The sequence below is a fragment of the Podarcis vaucheri genome (assembly GCF_965113315.1).
Source record: "Podarcis vaucheri genome assembly, chromosome: 2".
In the NCBI taxonomy this organism is placed as follows: Eukaryota; Metazoa; Chordata; class Lepidosauria; order Squamata; family Lacertidae; genus Podarcis; species Podarcis vaucheri.
In genome coordinates this window covers 119,852,256-119,876,144 of record NC_138760.1, presented here as the reverse complement: position 1 = coordinate 119,876,144, position 23,889 = coordinate 119,852,256, and the positions used below count along the sequence as shown (strand labels likewise).

General features: G+C 45.7%; 2 protein-coding genes across 4 annotated transcripts; both read right to left on the bottom strand.

Annotated features, from left to right (window-relative positions):
- Positions 1-4,180: 4,180 nt before the first annotated feature.
- LOC309525166 (zinc finger protein 621-like) lies at positions 4,181-10,402 on the bottom strand. Of its 3 annotated transcripts, none has more exons than XM_082210638.1 (4): positions 10,209-10,400; positions 8,782-8,908; positions 7,179-7,289; positions 4,181-5,152 (listed from the first exon to the last, which is right to left on the bottom strand). In XM_082210638.1, exons 1-4 carry the CDS (start codon positions 10,251-10,253, stop codon positions 4,590-4,592), a joined length of 846 nt encoding a protein of 281 aa, XP_082066764.1. In that variant the 5' UTR covers positions 10,254-10,400; the 3' UTR covers positions 4,181-4,589. The 3 variants fall into 3 exon arrangements, with proteins under 3 accessions (XP_082066764.1, XP_082066765.1, XP_082066766.1); XM_082210639.1 differs by having other exon boundaries at positions 10,100-10,296; XM_082210640.1 differs by lacking the exon at positions 7,179-7,289 and having other exon boundaries at positions 10,209-10,402.
- Positions 10,403-14,017: 3,615 nt separating this feature from the next.
- On the bottom strand, positions 14,018-21,350 carry LOC309524976 (uncharacterized protein). The gene is made up of 4 exons (XM_082210255.1): positions 21,127-21,350; positions 19,282-19,408; positions 17,994-18,104; positions 14,018-17,085 (listed from the first exon to the last, which is right to left on the bottom strand). Exons 1-4 carry the CDS (start codon positions 21,154-21,156, stop codon positions 15,941-15,943), a joined length of 1,413 nt encoding a protein of 470 aa, XP_082066381.1. The 5' UTR covers positions 21,157-21,350; the 3' UTR covers positions 14,018-15,940.
- Between the last annotated feature and the right edge of the window lie 2,539 nt (positions 21,351-23,889).

The window sequence follows — 23,889 nt, the reverse complement described above, 5'->3', positions numbered from 1 at the left end:
CAGAAGTAAACCTTTCCGGTACTTCCAGGTCACCGCAGGACGTAACCTGAAAGAACGTAACATGAAGTGGACGTAACATGAGGTATGACTGTAGTTTTTTAAGGAGAGCCAATATGGCTTCTGGATTGCTCTCCTGTACTGTTTTAGACATGTGGTTTATATACTTATGTATGTGTGTTTATCTTGTGCAATTATCAACAATTATTCTATATTTGAGACCTTAGAATTCCTGTAACACCTGGCACCTAAAGCTATATAATGATGGTGCCAGATGAGCCTTTGAGGAGAGCATTCCACAAGTGGGAATTGGCTCAACACGGGGATGTCGTCTACCATCATTCAATGTGTGTGTGTGTTGGGATATCTGATGGGTTTGGGACTTTGGAATTGGAAAACCTGCTTTTAAAAGTCCTGCTCCACTGAATATCAAAGGTAATGCTGAGCCGGTAAAAAATTCTGCCATCATCATGTACAGAAAATTCCTTTTTGTTGTTGTTGTTTAGTCGTTTAATCGGGTCCGACTCTTCGTGACCCCATGGACCAGAGCATGCCAGGCACTCCTGTCTTCCACTGCCTCCCGCAGTTTGGTCAAACTCATGCTGGTAGCTTCGAGTATTGCAATTTTACATATTTCCTGCAAACACCCCTGCTTACACAGAGCTGCATTTCTGCGTTATCTTCAACCAGGGAACAGAAAGCTATCAAAGTGGAACTTGGGTGACCTCTGCTGGCACGTGGAGAATTAAGTGTTGGAAAGCATGAGGAGAAAAATGGCTTTCTGCCACCAGATGAATGATGGAGACTTTCCGATCAGCAAGCCCAAGAGGCTCAGTAGTTTAGACCACAGCGCCACCCGCATTTTACCTTTTTTGTGCATGGACAGTGCTGCTTTTGGCTACCTAAGTGCAACAATACTCACAGCCTGGACACAGGTTATGGAGGCAATGATATGCTTTTTGTGGACTAGACTCCAGTTCATCAAATGCATGAAACAACTGGAATATTTCTAGCATGCCTGGAATAAGGTAAAGGTAAAGGTACCCCTGCCCGTACGGGCCAGTCTTGCCAGACTCTAGGGTTGTGCGCCCATCTCACTCAAGAGGCCGGGGGCCAGCGCTGTCCGAAGACACTTCCGGGTCACGTGGCCAGCGTGACATCGCTGCACTGGCGAACCAGAGCCGCACACGGAAACGCCGTTTACCTTCCCGCTAGTAAGCGGTCCCTATTTATCTACTTGCACCCGGGGGTGCTTTCGAACTGCTAGGTTATGCCTGGAATACCTGGAATAATCCTACACAAAATGGAATGATAGTCATCCCCTCTCCCTTACGTCCATAAAGATCATATTAAGAGAACACTTGTAGCTATGCATGTACCATACATTTAAAGTACAGTGGTACCTTGGGTTAAGTACTTAATTTGTTCTGGAGGTCAGTACTTAACCTGAAACTGTTCTTAACCTGAAGCACCACTTTAGCTAATGGGGCCTCCTGCTGCCGCCGCCAGAGCCCAATTTCTGTTCTTATCCTGAAGCAAAGTTCTTAACCTGAAGCACTATTCTGTTCTTAACCTGAACCATTATTTCTGGGTTAGCGGAGTGTGTAACCTGAAGCATAAGTAACCCGAGGTACCACTGTACATTCTTATTATTAAATGTATATACTGTCCTTCATCAAAAGACTACAGAGATATTTACAGCATAGAGCACAAATGTCAAGATGTAATATCTGTACAATATGAACAAGAGAAGTCACCCAAGACTCTGAATTGTGCCTCAAAACAAACTGTCAATCAGGCAACCGAAGGGTTTGTCTCCTGAGTGAATTTTATTTATTTTATAATTTCTATACCACCCTTCATCTGAGGATCACGGGGCAGTTTACAACATAAAAACACAAAAATACATAACATAATAACAAAGAAAAGCCCAGTAGCCCCCACCTTTATTGAAACTCTTTGAAGTGAAACATTGTAATTCATTGAAACATTGAATTCTCTCTTTAAAAGCATTCTTTAGAGTTTTATTTTATATATTTTTAATTGAAGCAGGTCAAACAAATCAATATAATAAAAACAACAGAAATGCAGGGGAAAAAGCAGCGAGTGACTTCTCAGTTGGGTTTCCACAAGGGAACTCTGAGCAAAACATTTTTGATTTTCTGCACATTTACAGGGTTCCTCCCATGTGCAGGCTCTCTAGTCCTGAGGTACCATCAAAATTTTCCCTACATTCCAAGCATTCATGGGTTTGTTTTTTTGTCCCGTGTGGAGGTTGATGTGATTTTCCAAAAGGCTTGCACATTGATTTAACTATATCCCACTCATGGCATTTGCAGGGTCTCTCCTATGTGGACTCTCTAGTGCAGGCTTCTTCAACCTTGGCCCTCCTGATGTTTTGAGACTACAATTCCCATCATCCCTGACCACTGGTCCTGCTAGCTAGGGATCATGGGAGTTGTAGGCCAAAAACATCTGGAGGGCCCGAGGTTGAGGAAGCCTGCTCTAGTGTCTGAGGAACACGAAGTATCGATAAAAACTTTTTCCTACACTCCATTTATGAGGTTTCTCTCTCTTGTGGAGCCTGTGGAGTAGTGTTGTAAACAAAAATTGCCCTTTTCCCTTATGGGGTATCCAAGAGCCCATATAGAGTCCTTACATAGGTTCCCTATTGGTAGGAGAAAATAACAGAGGCCAACCAGAGAATATTGAGAAGCAAAGCAGCTAGTAAGCTTGATCTTTATTGATCTGTTGCAACAGGGTGCTCCCCTCACATGCAGGAGAAGGAGAAGGACCCAGAACAATGGCACGCAAGGCCTTATAAAGACTTTTGAAATTGCTACCCTGTAGATCAAGACCACCCCCAGAAACATCATACATACATCACAGAAGGGGTGTAACCTAAGACCATCCCTCAGATACATCATACCTACATCACAGAAAAGGCAGTCTTAAAACAGAAATTTGAATATTGTTTGTTGTTTATCTCCTGTCTGGCAGGTTACTTGATTGGATTTCCTGGGGAGCCTGGCCAGTCTTTTGTAATGATAAATACCAGTTCCTGGGCCAGGTCACAGGCTCACACCCTATTCATATCTTAAATGTGCCCTTAAGACAGGATTTGTGAGGAAAGAGACAATGGGGAGGTTTCCCACTTTGACCTTGCACAGAAAACATTTGCTCAGTTTAGGAATCAAAATGGTTCCAGGTCGGTCTTCCTGTGCTGATCTATGTATGTGCTTGGTTGGTACACTTATGAACATTTAACATATAACTAAGACCTCAAAATTCTTATCACAGTAGCTGGGGGGGAGGCTGTGGGTCTGTGGCCCTGGGTGCATTTTTTTAGAGGGGCCGCGACCAGCCACCCCCACAACAGGCTCCCTCATCGGAGACTGGCTCCAACGCATGGGGGAGCTGTGGAGGCAACTTTCTGGTGCAACAGTCCAATGCTGTCAGCTGCAGCTACACTCCGGGGCAGAGAGAGGAGAGTTGGTGGCAACTTGGGACGGAATAGTTTGTTTACTGAGCAGGTTGAGTCATGGAGTGTTGGTTTTTTTTTCCCCTTCCAGCAAACTGTTACCTAGCAACAGCTCCTGATTGGCCAGTTCCATGGGAGGCAGTTGGAGTGGAGTGAGAGAAGGTGTGAGGGATTCATGGGGTCTGAGAGAGGGATTCTGTCAGGAAAGTTTGTTCTGACATGGGGTAGAGCTGAGGAGAGCCGAGAACTGACAGTATATGCTCTCAGGTTCTGAATCGCAGAACACTGTTAAAATAGAAAAGACACAGTCCCACACAGAAAAAGGGTCCTCTGAGGGAATACTCTGACAGGAAAGAGCAGTACAGTGGTCCCTCGGGCTACATACGCTTCAGGTTACAGACTCCGCTAACCCAGAAATAGTACCTCGGGTTAAGAACTTTGCCTCAGGATGAGAACAGAAATCGTGCTCCGGCGGCACGGTCCATTAGCTAAAGTGGTGCTTCAGGTTAAGAACAGTTTCAGGTTAAGAACAGACCTCTGGGAACGAATTAAGTACTTAACCTGAGGTACCACTGTAGTGATTCTGAGGCAAAGGAGGATTTGGGGGTCTGTAAGGAAACAGTCCAGTTAAAATCCTAAATTCCTGAAGTATGTGTGGAGAAGTCTGATCTATGGAAGATGTGTAAAAGAAAGTAACCTGAGCAGCATTCAGCTTAAAACCGTACTCATTTTAATAAAAAGCAACAGCACTGGTTGTTACATTTCAGTGGAAGAAGAAGAAGAACCAAAACTCCTAGTTTACATCTGTTATAATACAGTTTGTTTACAACCTGTTTTCCCAAAAGAAAAACCCACTGTCGCTCGTGATTCATTCTCCATTGGGGATTTATCCTGTGGGAAAGGGAAACAGAGGGCTGGCCCAGCGGCGCCAGGGAGAGAAAGTGCTGTTGCGCCATTGCACCCCTCTCCTCGGCTGGGTGCCGCCATGCGAGAATACTGCCAAGGCAGTTTTCTCACGCCTGGCCGCAGCATACCCTCCACCGCTGTGTGGATCTTTTGGCGGCTCAAAAGCCACAAGCGTCAAGCAAAACACTCTCCACACTTCAGGCATTTATAGGGTTTCCTCACTTGTGTGAAGCCTCTGATGTTTGAGGAGGTGTGTTTGTTGGGAGAAACGCTTCCCGCACTTTCCACAACGATAGGGCTTCTCTCCTGTGTGAATCCTCTCATGAGCCTGAACCTGCGACTGCTGAGTAAAACGTTTTCCGCACTCAGAACAGCCATACGGTTTCTCCCCTGTGTGGATTCTCTCATGTGCTATAATGTGCGACTGCTGGCGAAAACGTTTTCCGCACTCAGAACAGCCATACGGTTTCTCCCCTGTGTGGATTCTCTCATGTGCTATAATTTGCGACTGCTGGCGAAAAAATTTCCCACACTCTGAGCACTGATAGGGCTTCTTTCCAGTGAGAACTCGCCGGTGGCTCAGGGGGACCTCTCTCCTTTGCGGTTCACACGTTCGCTCAGAAACTGTGGTTTTTTGACAGAACATGTTTGATGCTCTAAGGAACCGTGAGGTTTTTTCTCCAGTACGGCATTTCTGCTGTTCGATAAGGCAGATCTGAGGAAGATTTTTCCCATACACAGGGCACAATGGCCGTCTCTCAACATCACCTGCAAGGATAAACAACAATTCACTTCTGAACTTGAGAAGGAAAGAAAGGAAGGTAGTAAAATAATAAAGGAAGGAAACAATACATGAAGATGTGTAAGAAACTGAAATTGGTTGGTGGGGTGTGCGTGAACAATTGATTATCATCTGTTGTTGATAAATGGCCTCGGTCCAGTATATCTGAAGGAGCGTCTCCACCCCCATCGTTCTACCCGGACACTGAGGTCCAGCGCCGAGGGCCTTCTGGTGGTTCCCTCGCTGCAAGAAGCAAGGTTACAGGGAACCAGGCAGAGGGCCTTCTCGGTGGTGGTGTCCGCCCTGTGGAACGCCCTCCCACTGGATGTCAAAGAGAACAACAACTACCCAACTTTTAGAAGACATCTGAAGGCAGCCCTGTTTAGGGAAGCTTTTAATTTTTGATGCATTACTGTATTTTAATATTTTGTTGGAAGCTGCCCAGAGTGGCTGGGGAAGCCCAGCCAGATGGGCAGGGTATAATTTTATTATTATTATTATTATTATTATTATTATTATTATTATTATTATTATTATTATTATTATTTCATTCTGCTCAATTATTTTTACTTCACCCTATACAAGTGTGGGGCATTCAGTGCCTTTCTGTGAACTACAGGAACCAGCAGTCCCATGTAATTTATCTGTTACTGGACTGAACTGACTACAGGCTGAGAATGAAATGTTTTAATATTCCTCCATAAATAAACTTCTTGCACATAGAAAAGTAATGTGTCAGGGGGAAAACTTCACTCCCCACGCTCTTTTTTAAAAGCAAGCATTAAGACATCAGACCATAGAATCATAGAACTGTACAGTTGGAAGGGACCCCAAAAGTCTTCTAATCCAACCCCCTGCAGTGCAGGAGCTGGATAGTGTGTGGCGCTGATAATCCTAAGGTTGCAGGTTCGATCCCTGTAAGGGTCAGCTGCAAATTCTTGCATTGCAGGGGGTTAGACTAGATGATCCTTAGGGTCCCTTCCAACTCTGTGATTTCATGAGACAGCTAAAGAATCTCTGACAGATTGCCCTCCAACCTTAGGGTTTTTGCCTCTCACCAACCAAGACAACTATTCCTAAATGGGAGCCAGGATAAAATAGTTGATAAAAATACCCAATACAGTGGAACCTTGGATCTCGAACTTAATTCACTCCAGAAGTCCATTTGACTCCTGAAACCAAGGCGCGGCTTCCAATTGGCTGCAGGAGCTTCCTGAACTCAAGCGGAAGCTGTGTCAGACGTTCGGCTTCCGAAAAACGTTCAAAAACCCAGAACACTTACTTCTGGGTTTTCGGTGTTCGGGAGTTGATTTGTTCGGCAACTAAGCCGTTCAGCAACCAAGGTATGACTGTATAGTGATTCTTGTAACATGGTAAGGGACAGTGTCAACTGGAAACTGTGAACTGATCCACAGCTTAGGGGAGGTACAGCGGCTGTTACGGAGGTGTTGACAGTTCTCTTCTTCACAGTGTGGAATAAACTTTGTAGATAAGCAAAGCTGAGGTGGCAAAGCTGTGGGTTAAACCACAGAGCCTAGGACTTGCTGATCAAAAGGTTGGTGGTTCAAATCCCCACAATGGGGTGAACTCCCGTTGCTCAGTCCCTGCTCCTGCCAACCTAGCAGTTCAAAAGCACATCAAAGTGCAAGTAGATAAATAGGTACCGCTCTGGCGGGAAGGTAAACGGTGTTTCCGTGTGCTGCTCTGGTTCGCCAGAAGCGGCTTAGTCATGCTGGCCACATGACCCAGAAGCTGTACGCCGGCTCCCTTGGCCAGTAAAGCGAGATGAGCGCCGCAACCCCAGAGTCGGCCACGACTGGACCTAATGGTCAGGGGTCCCTTTACCTTTACCATAAGGATGCAATGTCTTCTGGGTGATTATAACTCTCTCTTGGAACAAAATGGCTCTTACATAAGAGCCAATTCTCAAGAAGCAATTAAGAGTTCCTGGTAATCCCTAAATAGTTTTTTTTTGTGTGTGTTTTTGTCCACCAGCTTCCCCTAACTTCTCACCTGACTCGGTGTCCGACATTCCTGATGCATCCAAGACTTGAGTACCCGGCACCCAGGGCTGTTCTCCCTGTTCCAGCTGGGAGATGAGAGGAGGCTTAGCCAGTAAAAATCCTTGCCAAGAAGGAACAAAAGAGTGAGTATTTTGGTGGAAACTTCCTAAATTCGGGGATGGGGAACCTGTGCAGATGTTGTGGCATTCCAACTCTCATCAACCCCGGCCAACATGGCCAGAGATTTTGGGGAGTTGTAGACCAATAACACATGGAAAGCCGCCGATTCCTGGTTCCTGCTATCATTGAAGGGAGGAGTGGGGAGAGAACAGAAGACAAGACAGCCCCTTTCAAAAAGCTGCCCAGGGCAGATGTCTGCTAGCTCCATCTGGTAGGCTGGCTGAGACCCTACCTGCCTGCACACTGTCTCACCAGAGTGGTGAATGCTCTGGTAATCTCCTGCTTGGACTACTGCAATGCACTCTACGTGGGGCTACCTTTGAAGGTGACTCAGAAACTACAACTAGACTGGTGAATGGGAGTGGCTGCTGGGACCATATAACACTGGTCCTAAAGGATCTACTTTGGCTCCCAGTATGTTTCTGAGTGCAATTCAAAGTGTTAGTGCTGATCTTTAAAGCTCTTGTGGCGATCACACAGGTACACGTTTCTCACGGGTACACACGGAGTCAAGTCAGTTGGTAACATTAACAAATAATCAAGTTTATTTTATAGGCATGAACAAGCTTATGGTTTCAGTTAATTTTTCTTGGCAGTTTCTTAATCTTAGTTCCTTAACTGTCTTATACGTTCCTAACAACTTCAAACTGATTATCCCAACTAACTATCTATCTATCTGACTCCACCTAACAATTCCTCTCACAACACAACTCCACCAACCCACAGACTATTCCTCCCTCTTCCTTCTCCAACTCCCAACTCTCAACTGGCTTTCACACAACTCCCCCTCTAACCCTAACTCCTCCTATCAGTTTCCACTGGCTAATCACATCACACTCATTTTAACCCTTTCCTTATGACCCACCTAGGAGGCAAACACCACAGCCCTAAATGGCCTCAGCTTTATATCTGAAGGAGTGTCTCCACCCGCATTGTTCAGCCTGAGGTCCAGCTCTGAGAGCCTTCTGTCTGTTCCCTCACTGCGAGAATTTCTTATACTGATTCCCGGTTGTTGTTGTTGTTGTTGTTTGGTAATTAGTAAACTGATTACAGATTTCTCTCAAATAATAAGAAGCGGTGCACAAAATAAATAAATCACCACACTCATGTTTAACTACCGCAACAGCTGTGATACCCCAGGAGAGATAGATTTCATTATTACAGACCACCCTTGATCGTTGCCTGTAGATCTCAGCACAGAAACCAAAGAGGCTGCTGACAGAAGCATAAAGCAATGCATTTCCATGCTTCCAATGTCCAAGTGATCTCCATATTCTGGAGAAAGAAAGCAAATGGAAGTCTGACCAACTGAAATAAACTCAACTCTCCTGAAAATGTAAAGGATTGGTGGGAGAGAAGAGATGTCGTTGACAAATGCACAGGTTCCTTGCAAATCATCCAGCCTCCACTAGAAGAGGAATCAAAATGCTTACCTATCGAGGCCAAGTTCTCATAGTTCTCCATCATGACTTCAGCGTACAAGGCTTTTTGATATGGATCCAGCAAACCTCCTTGTCCTTCGGTGAAATACACGGCCACATCCTCAAAAGTTACTGGACTCTACAGGAAGAAAAAGGCCTCGGTTGTTCTCTCAGGCAAAGTGATGCCTAAAATTTAGGGATGGTGGCAACCTGGGAGGGTTGGGCCATAATGTGCAGTGGGGATGTCATCTCCTTTACTTATCAGAGTGCTGTTCAAGGATGGGCGATGTATAATGATAATGAATGGCATAGGTGTGACCAAAATATGGGCACCCCTGTGTGTGTGTGTGTGTGTGTGTGAGAGAGAGAGAGAGAGAGAGAGTATGGGGGTGGGGGGGGTCCATTCCTTTTCAACTGCCCAAGTAAACCGTGGTTTGCTTCTTTCCTCTAGCTCCACCTTGGCCAACTTGGTTCTTTCCTGATGCTTTGGACTACAACTCCCATCAGCCCCTGCTCCACGCATAATACACTAGAGCAGTGGTTCTCAACCTTGAGTCCCCAGATGTTTTTGGCCTACAACTTCCATGATCCCTAGCTCACAGGACCAGTGGTCAGGGTTGATGGGAGTTGTAGGCCAAAAACATCTGGGGACCCAAGGTTGAGAAAGGCTGCACTAGAGGCTTGGTGGCACATTGGAAACTGTCTTACACATGTCAGAATATTTGTCCTTCCAACCCCAGAATTATCCATTCTGACTAGCAGACCAGATACCACCTACCCAATCCTTCACTAGAAATGCTAAGGGTTCAATCTTGGGACGTCCAAACGTCCAGCATGCAAAGCTCCAATCATCATTATCATCATCATCATCATCTACCCATCTGACTGGGTTGCCCCAGCCGGAATCCCTGGCAATGCTGTTGCTATTAACTGTTATTATATTTATCACCATCACTTAAATGTATGCACCACCCTTTGTCTAAAAGAACACAAAGGAAACCAAATCGGTTTCGGCTGCGGCATCTTAAGATGATCTTAAGAAACATTTGAATTGCGCGCCATCCTGCCTCGTTTAAGAAATGGTTGAGCAGGGGGGGAGACGGGTTACTGGGAATCGCCCGCGCGCGTAACACGCGCACACGTTCAGAGCGAACACCCGGGCCTTTTGAGGTCGTGGGAACTGCGCTCAGCCACGAGCTTCTTCCTCCCGAACCCGCTCGAGCTCTGCCCAACTCGGGGCGGCGCAGCCGAGGAGAAACGCGCCCCTAAATTCCTGCAGAAACCGAAACACTCTCCCCACCGCGCCTCCCATTTCCCCGCCGCCACTGACCGGCATCTGCACCACTCGAAGAATCATTCAGACGTTCCCTCGAAGCTGCACACCCCGCTGCTTCTATCCCGGGATCTCAGCCCTTCGGGTCCCTGTTCCATCCACCAACCTGCAGAGGTTTAGACCACTGGTCTCTTAGCCTAGGAATTTGCATTTCCTGGAGGATTTCTTTCGGCGTCGTTTGCGTCCGCCCGCCCCCCACAAGACCACTTCCTGCCGGTCGTGGGAAATGCAGGAATCCTCATTTGGGGTCCTCATTTTTACGCGCGCGCATTCACACGCAGCCTGAGTTTGAAAGACCACATCGAATCAGATTTGGAAGGGGTCCTGAGCATCATCTACTAGTCCAACCCCCCCCCCCCCCTGCAATGCAGGAATATGCTGCTGTCCCACGTGGGGATCGAACCTGCGACCTTGGTAGAATCAGCACCATGCTCTTAACCATATTCTGCTCCCAAGGATCTACCTGTGCATAAAAAGGAGAAGCTTTTGGATTTCTTAAATTCGCCCTAGGGGCACCATAGGAGGGGGGGGGGAAAGGTCGTCCAGCTTTGTTTTCTCCATATTGGAGGCGGGGGGGAGAGGGGGGCCATGAAACTAGGCAAAATATTCACACCAATCCTGCCGGGTAGACCACTGCCATTATCTCCATACGGCCTGCTGAGTTTCCCTGCTATGCTGTGAAACTGAAAGCACTGAAGGAAGAAGACTGAAAGAATTTAAAAGATTTTCTAGGAAATACAGTCTGCCTCCCCGCTGCTATTATGGGCTGGCTGTTAAGGTGCCTGGGAAAATAGGGAGCCAAAGGGGTCAACCTTGGAATTCCTATTTTAGAATGAACTATTTTAGAATGTATTTGGACTGGAAAGAATATTTGACAGAGTGGACTGTGCAGATAAGAAAAGGAAAAACATCTAGTAAAAGTGAACTATTGGGCTTTTAGACATGCAGAAGGGAGGAAAGGAATTTATTTTAGAAATGATGATTGCTGATTTATTGTAGATCGATAATTTGTGGACAACCCTCACTTGTAGATACTAGTTACAGGTAGGTAGCCATGTTGGTCTGCCGTAGTCAAAATAAAATAAAATTTAAAAATTCCTTCCAGTAGCACCTTAGAGACCAACTAAGTTAGTTATTGGTATGAGCTTTCATCTGCATGCACACTTCTGCTCACATCAATAACTAACTTAGTTGGTCTCTAAGGTGCTACTTGTAGATACTGTAAATGTTAAAATATTGTATGTGCAGGAACTAACAAGCGGACAGCTGATGGTTAAGGATAAATAAGTTTTTAAAAAAACCTATTGTAATGTAAGATTAATTGTAAGGAATGTAAACTAGAAACAACTAGGAAAATAAAGCAGCAATGAAAGGAAATTTTGGACACATCAAAAACGTAGTGCAAGAAACCAGTTTTTGAAGAAATTGCATTAAATTTGTGTTAATTTGTAGCTGATCTGGTAAAATTTGGAAAACGAATAAAAACGATTTGGTGAAAGGTTCCCTTTATCTGGTTTAGAGAAGTCGTGTGAAAAGAATGGAAGGAAGAACCTTACCTGCCAGGTGTGCAGCTGAAGACTCAGCCAGAAATTTTCATGGCCACATGCCTATGTCACTCAAGTACAACATTCCTGTAGAAAAAATCTGTCTTGGGCTGAGTGGTACAGTTTTCAGTATACTGAAGTGTGCAATCAAATACACACACTTACCTGGGAGTAGGTTCCACTGAGCACATTGAGTTATTTCTGAGTCAACATGCACAAGGGCTGCTCAGTAAGAATTAACAAAATGCAAATATCTGAATTTCGCATCTTTAAGTGCTTCTTAATTTTAATTCAGATGGGAGCAAAGTAAGACACAACATAAATTCAAAGCTTTGCATCCTTTGATCAAAGCAAAGGCAACCTACATTAATAATAAGGAAAGCAGATGTAACATATGCTAATAAACTCAGTTAATGCAAACATTTTAAATGCAAAACTAAGGAAAGCTAAATGCCTGTTATATTTTCGATAAAAAACTACCCCACCTCCACTAAAACATAAGGAACTATGTATAGTACTCATCTGATTTAAAACCGGTCCCAAAGAGACATTATCCTGTGGCCAATAAGGGAAGCCTTTATATTTAAGGAGACAGGGAAGTGTTGAGTTCTTTATTTTTCTGGATGTTGATTTGCTACAAATTACTTACATGTGTGGGCAGACTAGTGTAAAAAAAAAAGGTCGAGAATTTAAGACACCAGGTTGATTTAAACAAGCAAAATTATGTTTATCAAACACAGGGAGAGATTTTTAAAAAGGTTGCAGTTGAGTCGCCTGCAGGTATCCCAAACGATTCATCCAATTTATTCAAGTTATCAAAAGGCGACAGCACTTTGCAAAGGCAGGCAGCCACCCTGGTGGGCTTACGACACACCCTTTTAAATTGCCATGGCCTGAGCAATCTTCACAGCGCATCGCCTTCAGCGAACTAGAACCTTTTCCGCAGCTTCTCCTATCAATAGTAGCAGCACATTGGACATTATGCCCTTTTAAACTCCCCTTGCCCCACACCAAATACACTCCTACGACCAGAATGAACTGCTTCTCAAACAGCTTCCCTTAAAAAGCAGTGGATGGGGAGCTGGTGTCCTCCCAGATCCCATCAGCCCCAGTCAACACAGCTGGAAGCCAGGGATTATGGGAGTTGTAGTTCTGCTGACAAAGATGCCCTAAAGCTCAAATCAGACACTGATGTGCGGGGAGGACCTGCTAGTCAGCTGCATCTCCTTTTCCTGTATGGATAGCTCAGTCGGTAGACCACAAGACTCTTACTGATCTCTGGGTCAAGGGTTCGAGCCCCACATTGGGGAAAAAATTCTTGCGTTGCAGGGGTTGGACTAGATGATCCTTGTGGCCCCTTCCGACTCTACAAGTTCTATAACTCTCTGACCCAGAACTAATAAAATAAAATAAAATTTAAAAATTCCTTCCAGTAGCACCTTAGAGACCAACTACTGTATTTTTCGCTCTCTCAGATGCACCTGCAGCATCTGAAAAAGCAGAGACATCACCTTGCCGACAAAGGTCCGTATAGTAAAAGCTATGGTTTCCCCAGTAGTGATGTATGGAAGTGAAAGCTGGACCACAAAGAAGGCTGATCGCCAAAGAATTGATGCTTTTGAATTATGGTGTTGGAGGAGACTCTTGAAAGTCCCATGGACTGCAAGAAGATCAAACCTATCCATTCTGAAGGAAATCAGCCCTGAGTGCTCACTGGAAGGACAGATCCTGAAGCTGAGGCTCCAATACTTTGGCCACCTCATGAGAAGAGAAGACTCCCCGGAAAAGACCCTGATGTTGGGAAAGATGGAGGGCACAAGGAGAAGGGGACGACAGAGGACGAGATGGTTGGACAGTGTTCTCGAAGCTACCAGCATGAGTTTGACCAAACTGTGGGAGGCAGTGGAGGACAGGAGTGCCTGGCGTGCTCTGGTCCATGGGGTCACGAAGAGTCAGACACGACAAAACAACAATAGGACGCACCTGACCATAAGACGCACCTAGTTTTTAGCGGAGGAAGTGGGGAAAGCCCTGTTTTGGGGAGGGTCAGCTCACAGTTGTGCAGCTTCTTTTGCAAAGGGGAAAAGTTCCGTGTTCTTGAGGATCACCTACAGTTGTGCAGCTTGTCATTGCTATGAGCTTTTGTGTGCATGCACACTTCTTCAGATACCAAATTAAATAAACTAATTTAAACTGCAAGAAGGCATGAAAAGGGCAAAAACGGAACGAAAATCACAGGAAGGCACTTTGGCATATCAGTCTACCTCACTTGTCGTCGTTTCCACAATGTCCTCCAGCGATGCGGAAGACCCTGTCACTATTCAGGCCAGTCTGGTAAGTGCTGCTGGCTTTTGAAGGTTTTTTTTTTAAAAAAAGGTTTTAAAGAGCTATAGGTGTTTGCAGGCTTTATAAACAATGTTCCCCACGACACGTAATTTCAGAATTATGCCCGGTACCCAAGGACGTAACCCCTGCGTTAGGTGGGGAGATGCCTGTATAATATTTTAATTGCTTTTACGTGGGCAGTTGTTTTACATGTGCGGTTCTAAAATTATTTTTAAACGAAGTTTGTATTTCAAATTACATCACTAACTTTTTGACGGATGCTGCCCTGGGCTCCTTTGGCAGGGGGAAGGACAGGACAGAAATTTAATAAATAATATGGTTAATTGTGAAATTGCTTCATGATGCTTCGTAGGAAGCGATTAACAAATGAAATTAATAATAATAATAATAATAATAATAATAATAATAATAATAATAATAATAATATTTCCAGGAGGCAGGGAAATGTCAAGTGCAGTAATGTCGCACCACTGATCTCTTTTCACTTGATGTTACTGGAGAAACTGGAGAAATCAGATGCACGTCAGTCCTAAGCACAAATCTCTCAATTCACGTCAAGTTCAGGGCCTTGGAAAAAGCACCGTTCAATGCAACCAGCTCTGGACTCAGGTGTTTCAAGAGTTTATTCACCTGAGAGAACTCCCCAGTGCAGAATTTAGAACTGTGGCAGTCCAATGTGGGTTCACATTTCCAAGCTTAGTGCTGCACAAAACTCTCTGGGTGATTTGTTAACAGGGAAATACACCTCTCATGGCTCATTCCATGTCAAGTGATCCAGTGACTTTTACCTTACCATTTTATATTGCTTTCAGATTTAGTTTCCTAAAAGTAGTATAAGCGAAGATCCCAGATTTCGGCAAGCTATCGTTCTGCTTTGAAAAACATTTTTAAAAGAAAAGCCCAACTAGCTTTTAACTGAATAACTTTTTAAAGAAATGCCTGAAGGTCTGGTTTATTCTGCGATATTTCACTCCAAGAAAACCCAATTATGCTAAATAGAATCCAATAAGGCAGACAGGTACGTACAAAATATTTTTATTAACTGTAATGTCATTGAGATCCCAAGATGAAATTTTGCAGGAAGCTCTTAGAAATATGAAATATTCCATACATTTGGGGGGGGATCTTAATCATATTGATTTTTTAAAATCACCTTTAAATTTTTTAGCTTAATTTTAAAATTTAAAGGAGATCCATCATGTGCCACATCTTATTAAACTTCTGTATTTTTAGTTTTGACGTATCTCCATTCTGGGCTGAGCTTTTAAGGTTTTTGTGTAATAGGGCATGATCAAAACTGTCAATTTTTTGAAATTCCAAACCTTCATACGTCAAAAAAGGGACAAGACGAAAGAATTAAAAGTTTAGATTTAAACTTAGTTTTGCTCATTCAACGAGTGTACAACAGGTGTAAAGAGTGTACAAAGTTTTAAGAAAATTGGATTTACAATTTTATAATATGCAGAGAATAACATGTGCTGAAAAACCAGAGAGAGGAGCTGAGGGAAGTCTGGGGTGGGGGTGGGGGTTGCTTTTATGAGGAGGGGGGAGGGAAAAAATGGGGGAGGAGGAGCTTGGATTTGATATCCCGCTTTATCACTACCCGAAGGAGTCTCAAAGCGGCTAAAAATCTCCTTTCCCTTCCTCCCCCACAACAAACACTCTGTGAGGTGAGTGAGGCCGAGAGAAGTGTGAGTGGCCCAAGGTCACCCAGCAGCTGCATGTGGAGGAGCGGGGAATCGAACCCGGTTCACCAGATTACGAGACAACCACTCAACCACTACACCACACTGGCTCTCAGTGTGAGGAGGAGGAGGATGTGTTTTTGATAAATTGTTATGTTGAAATTCCTAATAAAAAATATTCCCCAAAAAAAGAAAGAAAATTGGATGGCAAAAAATTAATTAAAAGCTGGATCACTTGACATGGAATGACCCTCACCAGAGATTCAGAGTGCTTCTTGTTTGACTGCTCCAGCACAAGGCAACTTGCCCGCGGCAGACAGCTTCTCTTTCACGTGAAACTTCTGGTGCTTCACAATGTGCGACCGGTGAGAGAAGCATTTCCCGCACTCCAAGCACTTGTAAGGCCTCTCGCCCGTGTGGACTCTCTTGTGAGCCAAGACGTTCGAGCGGTCCGAAAAGCGCTTCCCGCACTCGGAGCAGGCGAAGGGCTTTTCCCCTGTGTGGACCCTCCTGTGCCTGGCCAGGGACGAGCTGTCGGCGAAAGACTTCCCACACTCGGAGCAGGCGTAGGGCCTCTCCCCCGTGTGGATGCGCTGGTGTTTCACGAGCCCCGACTGCTGGGCGAAGAACTTGCCGCACTCCAGGCACGTGTAGGGCTTCTCGGAGGTGTGGACGCGGCAGTGCTTCACGAGCGCCGAGGGCCGGGGAAAACACTTGCCACACTCCAGGCACTCGTAGGGCTGCTCCCCGGTGTGTATCATCCAGTGGCTCACGAGCGCAGAGTGCTGGTCAAAACATTCCCCACACTCCAGGCACTTGTAGGGGTTGGCTCCCTGGTGAACTCTCTGGTGCGCCACGACGTGCGACCGGTCAGCAAAGCACTTCCCACACTCCAGGCACTTGTAGGGCTTCCTCCCCGTGTGGACCCTCTGGTGCCTCACGAAGGCCGGGTGGTCGGCAAAGTGTTCCCCACACTGCAAACACTTGTGGGGCTTCTCCTGCAGGTGGGTTTTCTGGTGGGCCAAAAGGGACGAGTCCTGAGCGAAGCCCTTCCCGCACTCCAGGCACGTGTGGCGAGGCCCGCCGGCCGCCGCGTGGATGCGCCGGTGCTTCACGAGGGACGAGGGCTGAGGGAAACACCTCCCGCACTCCAGACATTCGTACGGCTCCTCTCTGGTGTGCACCCTCCAGTGGCTCACGAAGGCTGCGTGCTGTTCGAAGCCATCGCCGCATTCCTGGCATTTGTAGGTTTTCTCTCCCGACCGGGTCGCGACGGGGCCCGGCTGCCGAGCAAAACACTCCCCGCACACCAGACACCGGAAAGATCTCTTGCCCACCAAGATTCTCTGGGGCACGACGCCGCAACGATTCCCACACCGGGGGCACGCTTCCATTTCCAGAGGGTCACCTGGTGGGAGAAAGGAGGATTTCTTAGTCCATGTTTTAAACTAATGGAATCAGAGAACTGTAGAGTTGGAAGGGAGCCCAATCTACTCCAACCCCTTTCAAATACATATACAGTGGTACCTCAGGTTACATACGCTTCAGGCTACACACTCCGCTAACCCAGAAATAGTGCTTCAGGTTAAGAACAGTTTCAGGTTAAGAATGGACCTCTGGAACAAATTAAGTACTTAACCCAAGGTACCACTGTACATACATACACGCCTGCTTAATTTTATCTGTACGCTGCCTTTCCACAGTTCAAACCGTGCTCACATGAAACAAATACATACCCACGACATAGCAAAAGTAGTCAAAATCAATAAATGAATCATTAAAAAATACAAAGCCAAACTGAACGATTCCCACATAAATCGCAACAAAATCTAAAATAAAAATACAAAAAAGAAGCAGCGCTCAACAAATAAACCCAAACACCCCGGCCTACTGCAAGAATCTCAGCTAAAGCATCCCTGAGAGACGGCCATCCAACCGTCTGCTTAAAAACCTCCAACGAAGGACAACTCCATAACCTCCTGAGAACCCACGTTTTATGTTCTATGGAGTTTGCGGATCCCGTGCACATCCAGAGGTATCACTGTATCTTAATTATCTTGAGATGGTGGTTAAAAAGTGATTTAAGAAATGGATGGTGAAGATTTTGTTGAATCTATACTGTTACGTTTTGGTTGGAACAGCCTTACTTGTTTTTATGATTTTATTATTGTAACTCACCCTGGGATATTGTGGATACGAAATTTAATTAATAAATAAATGCACAAGGGGGAAGGAGTGTTCCAGACCATCACTAAAAGGGAGGCAAGGGGAGAACATCAACTGGCTGAGGGGTTTTTTTTATCACCACCAACTTACCTGAGCAGGCATCAAGGATCCCTGCTTCACTTCTGTTTTGGGATTCAGGTACCCAGAGTTCTTCTCCTCGTTCCATCTGGGAGATGAGTTCAGGCTTTGGGCACAGAAATCCTGTAGGCAAGGCAATGTGAGAGTGTCAGTTTGCATTTCGTAGTACAGAAAGTATCGATCTTTCCTATTCTGCTTAGTTCAAGAGGGTTCTAGAAAGTTTCTTTCTATGTGAAAGAAACAGGAAGGTTTCTGTTGTTTGGATTATTTCTTCTGGGAAGCTGAGTACAGCTGGTTTAAACTGCTTCTGTTATCTTTTTGTCAAGGCCATACTGACTACAATAGCAAGACCAGAAGGAACCTGGGCCTCACTCACTTTCTCTTTTCTGTCTCCTTTGTTCTGGTGTTCTGTTTCTGTTTGCTATAGTGTTACAGTTTAAACGTATTATAAGTATTGTAAGTTTTATTGTAATTGCCACAACTGGATTTTTTATGGACTGTGCCAGTCCTGAAAGTGCTGGATTTGTGACCACTGTGCTCATTTGCCTTCAGTACCAGTAAAGCTCTGCTGGATGAAGTACAATTCCCTCTGGTCTATTTTTGGGGAACCCTGCTGTGTGTTTAAGTTTCTTCCTGCTCCTCCTTCATGGCTGACAGAGAGTACTTGATGTACATTGTCAGAATTCCTTAAATAGTGCTAGTCAAACTGAGTCCTGGGGAAATCTAAGATTCCTCAGAAGCTCTTCACGGGTGCATAAGAAGAATTCCCACAGATGAGCTTCCATCTTATATAGTGCAGATATAGGTTGATATAGGTTTTCCCAGTAGTGATGTATGGAAGTGAGAGCTGGACCATAAAGAAGGCCGATCACCAAAGAATTGATGCTTTTGAATTATGGTGTTGGAGGAGACTCTTGAGAGTCCCGTGGACTGCAAGAAGATCAAACCTCTCCATTCTGAAGGAAATCAGCCCTGAGTGCTCACTGGAAGGACAGATCCTGAAGCTGAGGCTCCAATACTTTGGCCACCTCATGAGAAGAGAAGACTCCCTGGAAAAGACCCTGATGTTGGGAAAGATGGAGGGCACAAGGAGAAGGGGACGACAGAGGACGAGATGGTTGGATAGTGTTCTCGAAGCTACCAGCAGGAGTTTGACCAAACTGCGGGAGGCAGTGGAAGACAGGAGTGCCTGGCATGCTCTGGTCCAGGGGGTCACGAAGAGTCGGACACGACTAAACAACAACAGGTTGACAGCCTCAGCGAGGATCAGGCCTCTACATCGAGGCTGCAAACTCCTTACCCAGTGAGGTTACATTCCCATAGTTCTCCATCATGACATCCCTGTACAAGGCCCTTTGGTCTGGATCCAGCAGAGCCCCCTGGCTCTCCGTGAAATAGACGGCCACATCTTCAAAAGTCACCGGACTCTGTAAGAATAAAGGGTTCTGTCTAGTTCCCACTACTTCATGAACGACATTTCAGGTTTTTTTTAGAAAATGTAATCAATTAGTCAGTGAATAGTTTGAAAAGATTTATGGCATGTCAGCTTTAAAAAAATTGATTTTACAACAACTTCTTTGCATGGGTAACATTCCTAGCTCTAAGCCAGTCATAGGCAAACTCGGCCCGCCAGATGTTTTGGGACTACAACTCCCATCATCCCTAGCTAACAGGACCTGTGGTCAGGGATGATGGGAATGTAGTCACAAAAACATCTGGAGGGCCGAGTTTGCCTATGCCTATTTGCTCCTGGACAGGCAGGTGTCGTTTTGGCTATATAAGCACCGGCAAAAGGAAAACTTAGGCCACTTTTAGTATGTACGCTATGGTGTTAAATATGCTTACCACTGACAGAGAGGATAAGTAAACCTCAACATCGCAGGCGGGGAACAAAAGGCAAGTGCCCTTTCTGGCCTTAGGAGGCTGGATTCTCCCTACCCAACATCTTCTATTGTAATGGGAGTTAGAATCACAGAGTTGGAAGGGACCACAAGAACCATTTAGCAATGCAGGAACTTTTCACCCAATTCTTATTATTTTTGAACATGGCTCTCCTATCCTGTGCCAATAGCTCTGTAGATCAGGTGAGCAGAAGAGCCTGAACAGTGGTACCTCTGGTTAAGAACTTAATTCGTTCTGGAGGTCCATTCTTAATCTGAAACTATTCTTAACCTGAAGCACCACTTTAGCTAATGGGGCCTCCTGCTGCCACCGCCGCGCCGCAGCAGCACGATTTCTGTTCTCATGCTGAAGCAAAGTGCTTAACCCGAGGTACTATTTCTGGGTTAGCGGAGTCTGTAACCTGAAGCGTCTGTAACCTGAAGCGTCTGTAACCTGAGGTACCACTGTATTTCTGAGCCTCAGCAGAAAATAAGGCCGCTTGCTTGGCATCCCCTAGCCCAATCCTATGCTCTGGAAAAGCCTGTCCAAACTGGGAACCCTCCAGATGTTGCACTCCAGTGCCCATCAGTCCTGGCCAGCACGGCCAATGGTCGGGGGGATGATTAGAGTCCAGCAGAAACAGCAGCGGGAAGGGACCAGGCTTGGGTCAGTTGCTTGGCATAAACATCCTGCTGAACCCAGCAGGACCCGACTCTCAAGTCCAGGGCAGCAGCCATAGGTGCCTGTTCCTTCCCCATCGCAGAGCCTTCCTCCTTACCTGACCCAGCTCCGTTGGCATATAAGTGAAAATTGCGTAAGTGGGGAGCACCCTCTAAATGCCCTCTCTGCCGCTCTCTCTCCAATCCAGATCAGAAATACAGTGGTACCTCAGGTTACATACGCTTCAGGTTACATATGCGTCAGGTTACAGACTCCTCTAACCCAGAAATCGTGCTTCAGGTTAAGAACTTTGCTTCAGGATGACAGCAGTAATCGTGCTCCGGCGGTGCGGTGGCAGCAGGAGGCCCCATTAGCTAAAGTGGTGCTTCAGGTTAAGAACAGTTTCAGGTTAAGTACAGACCTCCGGAACGAATTAAGTACTTAACCTGAGGTACCACTGTACTATAGCAAAACTAGCCACAACTGCAATTGAAGCTGGAATTGAAGCAGGAGGCAGGATCATAGCTGTCAAGTTTTCCCTCTCAAGTCAGGGCAGCAGCCATAGGTGCCTGTTCCTTCCCCGTCGCAGAGCCTTCCTCCTTACCTGAGTCAGCTCCGTTGCTGCCCTGGCCATTTCTACAGAAAGGGGGGATAATCCGGATTCAAGCGCCGATTCTGCGGGGGACCAAAGGGTGGCTTATCAAAATTGGGGATACGAGCAACACAGAGTCACATACATGTAACCCTCTTTGCCCCACTTGTTCCCAGAGCATCCTCTACTTCACTTTCCCCTTTTCTCCCCGCCCCCAACCAAATAATAATAATAATAATATTTTTTTAAAAAAATATTTATACCCCGCCCTTCCCGGTTCAGAAAATCAGGCTCAGGGCTGCTAACAACAAATTAATGCAACAAAAAAAAGCATAAAATACAGTATAAAACGTGAACAACAATAAATTCAGAGTTCAATAATCAATTTAGGGGGGCAATCCATCCAATAAACATTCGATGATCACCAGGGCTAGCTGGCTAAATTAGTCCTATTTGGGCCAGCGAGGAGACCAGGGGAGAATTAGCTGTGGGATCCCAGTTAACAACCCTGTCAGGCTGAGAGAGACACACAGAGAGAAAACAGAGCAGAAGAGAACAGAAGAGAGGAGAGAAAGAGAGAGAGAATATGAATATATCTGATCATGGGATAGCCAAGTGAGCTTCAAGGCCATTGGGTACCCAACCTCCCTCGTCTCAGTCCAACACTCTTAACCACACTAGCCTTCTGGATAAAAGGTGCCCTCTTAAGAAAAAGAAAGGAAAAAGACTTTTGACTATCTCTATCCTCTTCCGGGACCCTAAACTGCGGACCAATAGCCTCCCAGGCAAGGTTGCCATGGGAGTGTGGAGAGACAACTGGCAGCAGGTTGATGGAATCCTATTGAGTGTGCAGGCAAGGAACGGGAATTAGTCAGCCATTCCAGCTACTTCCTATGGGAGCCTTATTTGCCTTCTTTGTCTGGTATGTCCCCCGCCCCCTTTTAGTTTTATTTTTCAGTCCGGAAAGCACTTATCCAGCAACAATGGCAGGGCGTGCAAAGAGAGGAGCCTTTTTGCAAAAAAGAGTTCTGCCTCCTCCTGCTCCTCCTCCTCCCAGCTCCATGACGTCTTTCGCCCCTCCAGGGTCCCCCCAAAAGCCAGCCAGCCCGCCCACCCACCCCTTGCGCTCCTTCACGGGGCTCCGGCGGGCGCTTCCTCGGCGTCGCTCCTGACCATTCCATCCCATCCCTCATCCGGGCTCCTCCAAACTGGGGCGCACGGAAGCCCAGTGGCCGCTGGGAATTGTAGTCCTTTGGCCCGCGTCCTTCCGTTGCGCGAAGTTACGTTTTGCAAAGGGGGGTTTCTGGGAATTGTAGTCCTCGCTTCCCTGCTCTGCTCGCAGCTGGCGCTTTGGAAACAAGAGTTGGTGCTTGCTTTTGGCAGTTCTTGCGTGGTGGTGGGAGGGGGGGCAACCTAACGTTGTTTTTGTTTAATAATAATAATAATAATGTATATTGTATTTTAAAATTGGGTTTCAGAGTTTTTAGGGGTTTTTGAATGCTTTATGTAGTTTTTCAAATTAATTGTATGGGACAATGACAATAAAGATATTGTATATCGAATAATAATAATAATAATAATAATAATAATAATAATAATAATAATAATAATAATTTATTTATACCCGCCCTCCCCGGCCAAAGCCGGGCTCAGGGCGGCTAACACCAGTAAAATTACAATGGAAACATAATAGGAGGTGGGAACCCAATTTAAAATACAGGTTAAAACGCAATTTAAAAAGCAGCCTCATTTTAAAAGTAGCCCCCACCTTCCCCCCCTGACAGATAAAAATAAGAACAGCTGAAAATTTGGGAGGGGTGAATAATTAAAAAGCAATTAAATTAAGTATAACGTTAGGGATTAAACCATATATAGAGCCTTGCTAATTGCTGCAGAATTTCCTTCCCCCCACCCCAAATGTGCTGCAAAGTCCTGCACTGTAGAGGGTCAGGCTAGAGTGGGGTCCCTTCCCACTCTACAATTCTGAGATTCTATGAAATATTTGTTAATCTGAAGCCTTATTTACTTAGGATCCATTTGCCCACTTACCCAGAACTTAGAGGTTGCAAAAGAAGCACCAGGGATTCAGTTCCTTCGGAGAAAAGAGTTTATTGTGATCTGCGCAGAGGCAACCAGCGGAATTGTTTCCAAAGGCTGGTGGCCCCCAATACACGTAAGCCAGCAATAGTTATACTTCTGCAGCCCCTCACCCCACCCCACCATATCATATTCCTCGATTTGCCTTATTGCCTCTTTGGGTGTTTCTAAAGCATTTTGCCAGTGCACTCCTTTCGCTTATCAGCCAACCCTACGTATCTTGTTTGCTCCAGATGCATTTCTCCTCCTGCTCTCCGGGCGTTGCCTTCCAACTGTCAGTGCACTCCCTGCCTACTCCCTTCAAGTGAGTGAGTAAGAGAGAGAGAGAGAGAGAGATGTTGCTTTCCCTTGGGAGAAAGGCACTCTGTGCATGCCCAGGGGACCTTAGGCATAGTTTTGCAGTATTTCGATACTCCCTTCAAAACCTCAACAATATTCCGCCATACTCATGTTCCATGTTTGCACTGATGCTTCTTTAATACTCTTCTCCCACCCTCTCCTGGGTATCTTCTCTCTTTTCTTTCTTATTGCCCCCCCCCCTTCTCTTATGATTTTAAAGCTGCAATAAAATTATATGAGGGGGAAAAGGAAATAAACAGGGCCTTGCTGGATCAGGCAAAGAATCCTTATAACAACTTTGGATCGGCAGAACTGGCACTGTTACAGGTACCATATTAT

Excerpts from the sequence above, each read along its gene's own strand:
- LOC309525166 (XM_082210638.1), bottom strand. The coding sequence starts at position 10,253 with ATGCAAATTCCTAGGCTAAGAGACCAGTGGTCTAAACCTCTGCAG. Across the intron at positions 8,909-10,208 it reads AGTGGTCTAAACCTCTGCAG|AGTCCAGTAACTTTTGAGGA; the intron begins GTTGGTGGATGG and ends TTCTTCCTGTAG. Across the intron at positions 5,153-7,178 it reads AATGTCGGACACCGAGTCAG|GTGATGTTGAGAGACGGCCA; the intron begins GTGAGAAGTTAG and ends TTATCCTTGCAG.
- LOC309524976 (XM_082210255.1), bottom strand. The coding sequence starts at position 21,156 with ATGGCCAGGGCAGCAACGGAGCTGACTCAG. Across the intron at positions 19,409-21,126 it reads CAGCAACGGAGCTGACTCAG|AGTCCGGTGACTTTTGAAGA; the intron begins GTAAGGAGGAAG and ends TTATTCTTACAG. Across the intron at positions 18,105-19,281 it reads TGGGAATGTAACCTCACTGG|GATTTCTGTGCCCAAAGCCT; the intron begins GTAAGGAGTTTG and ends CCTTGCCTACAG.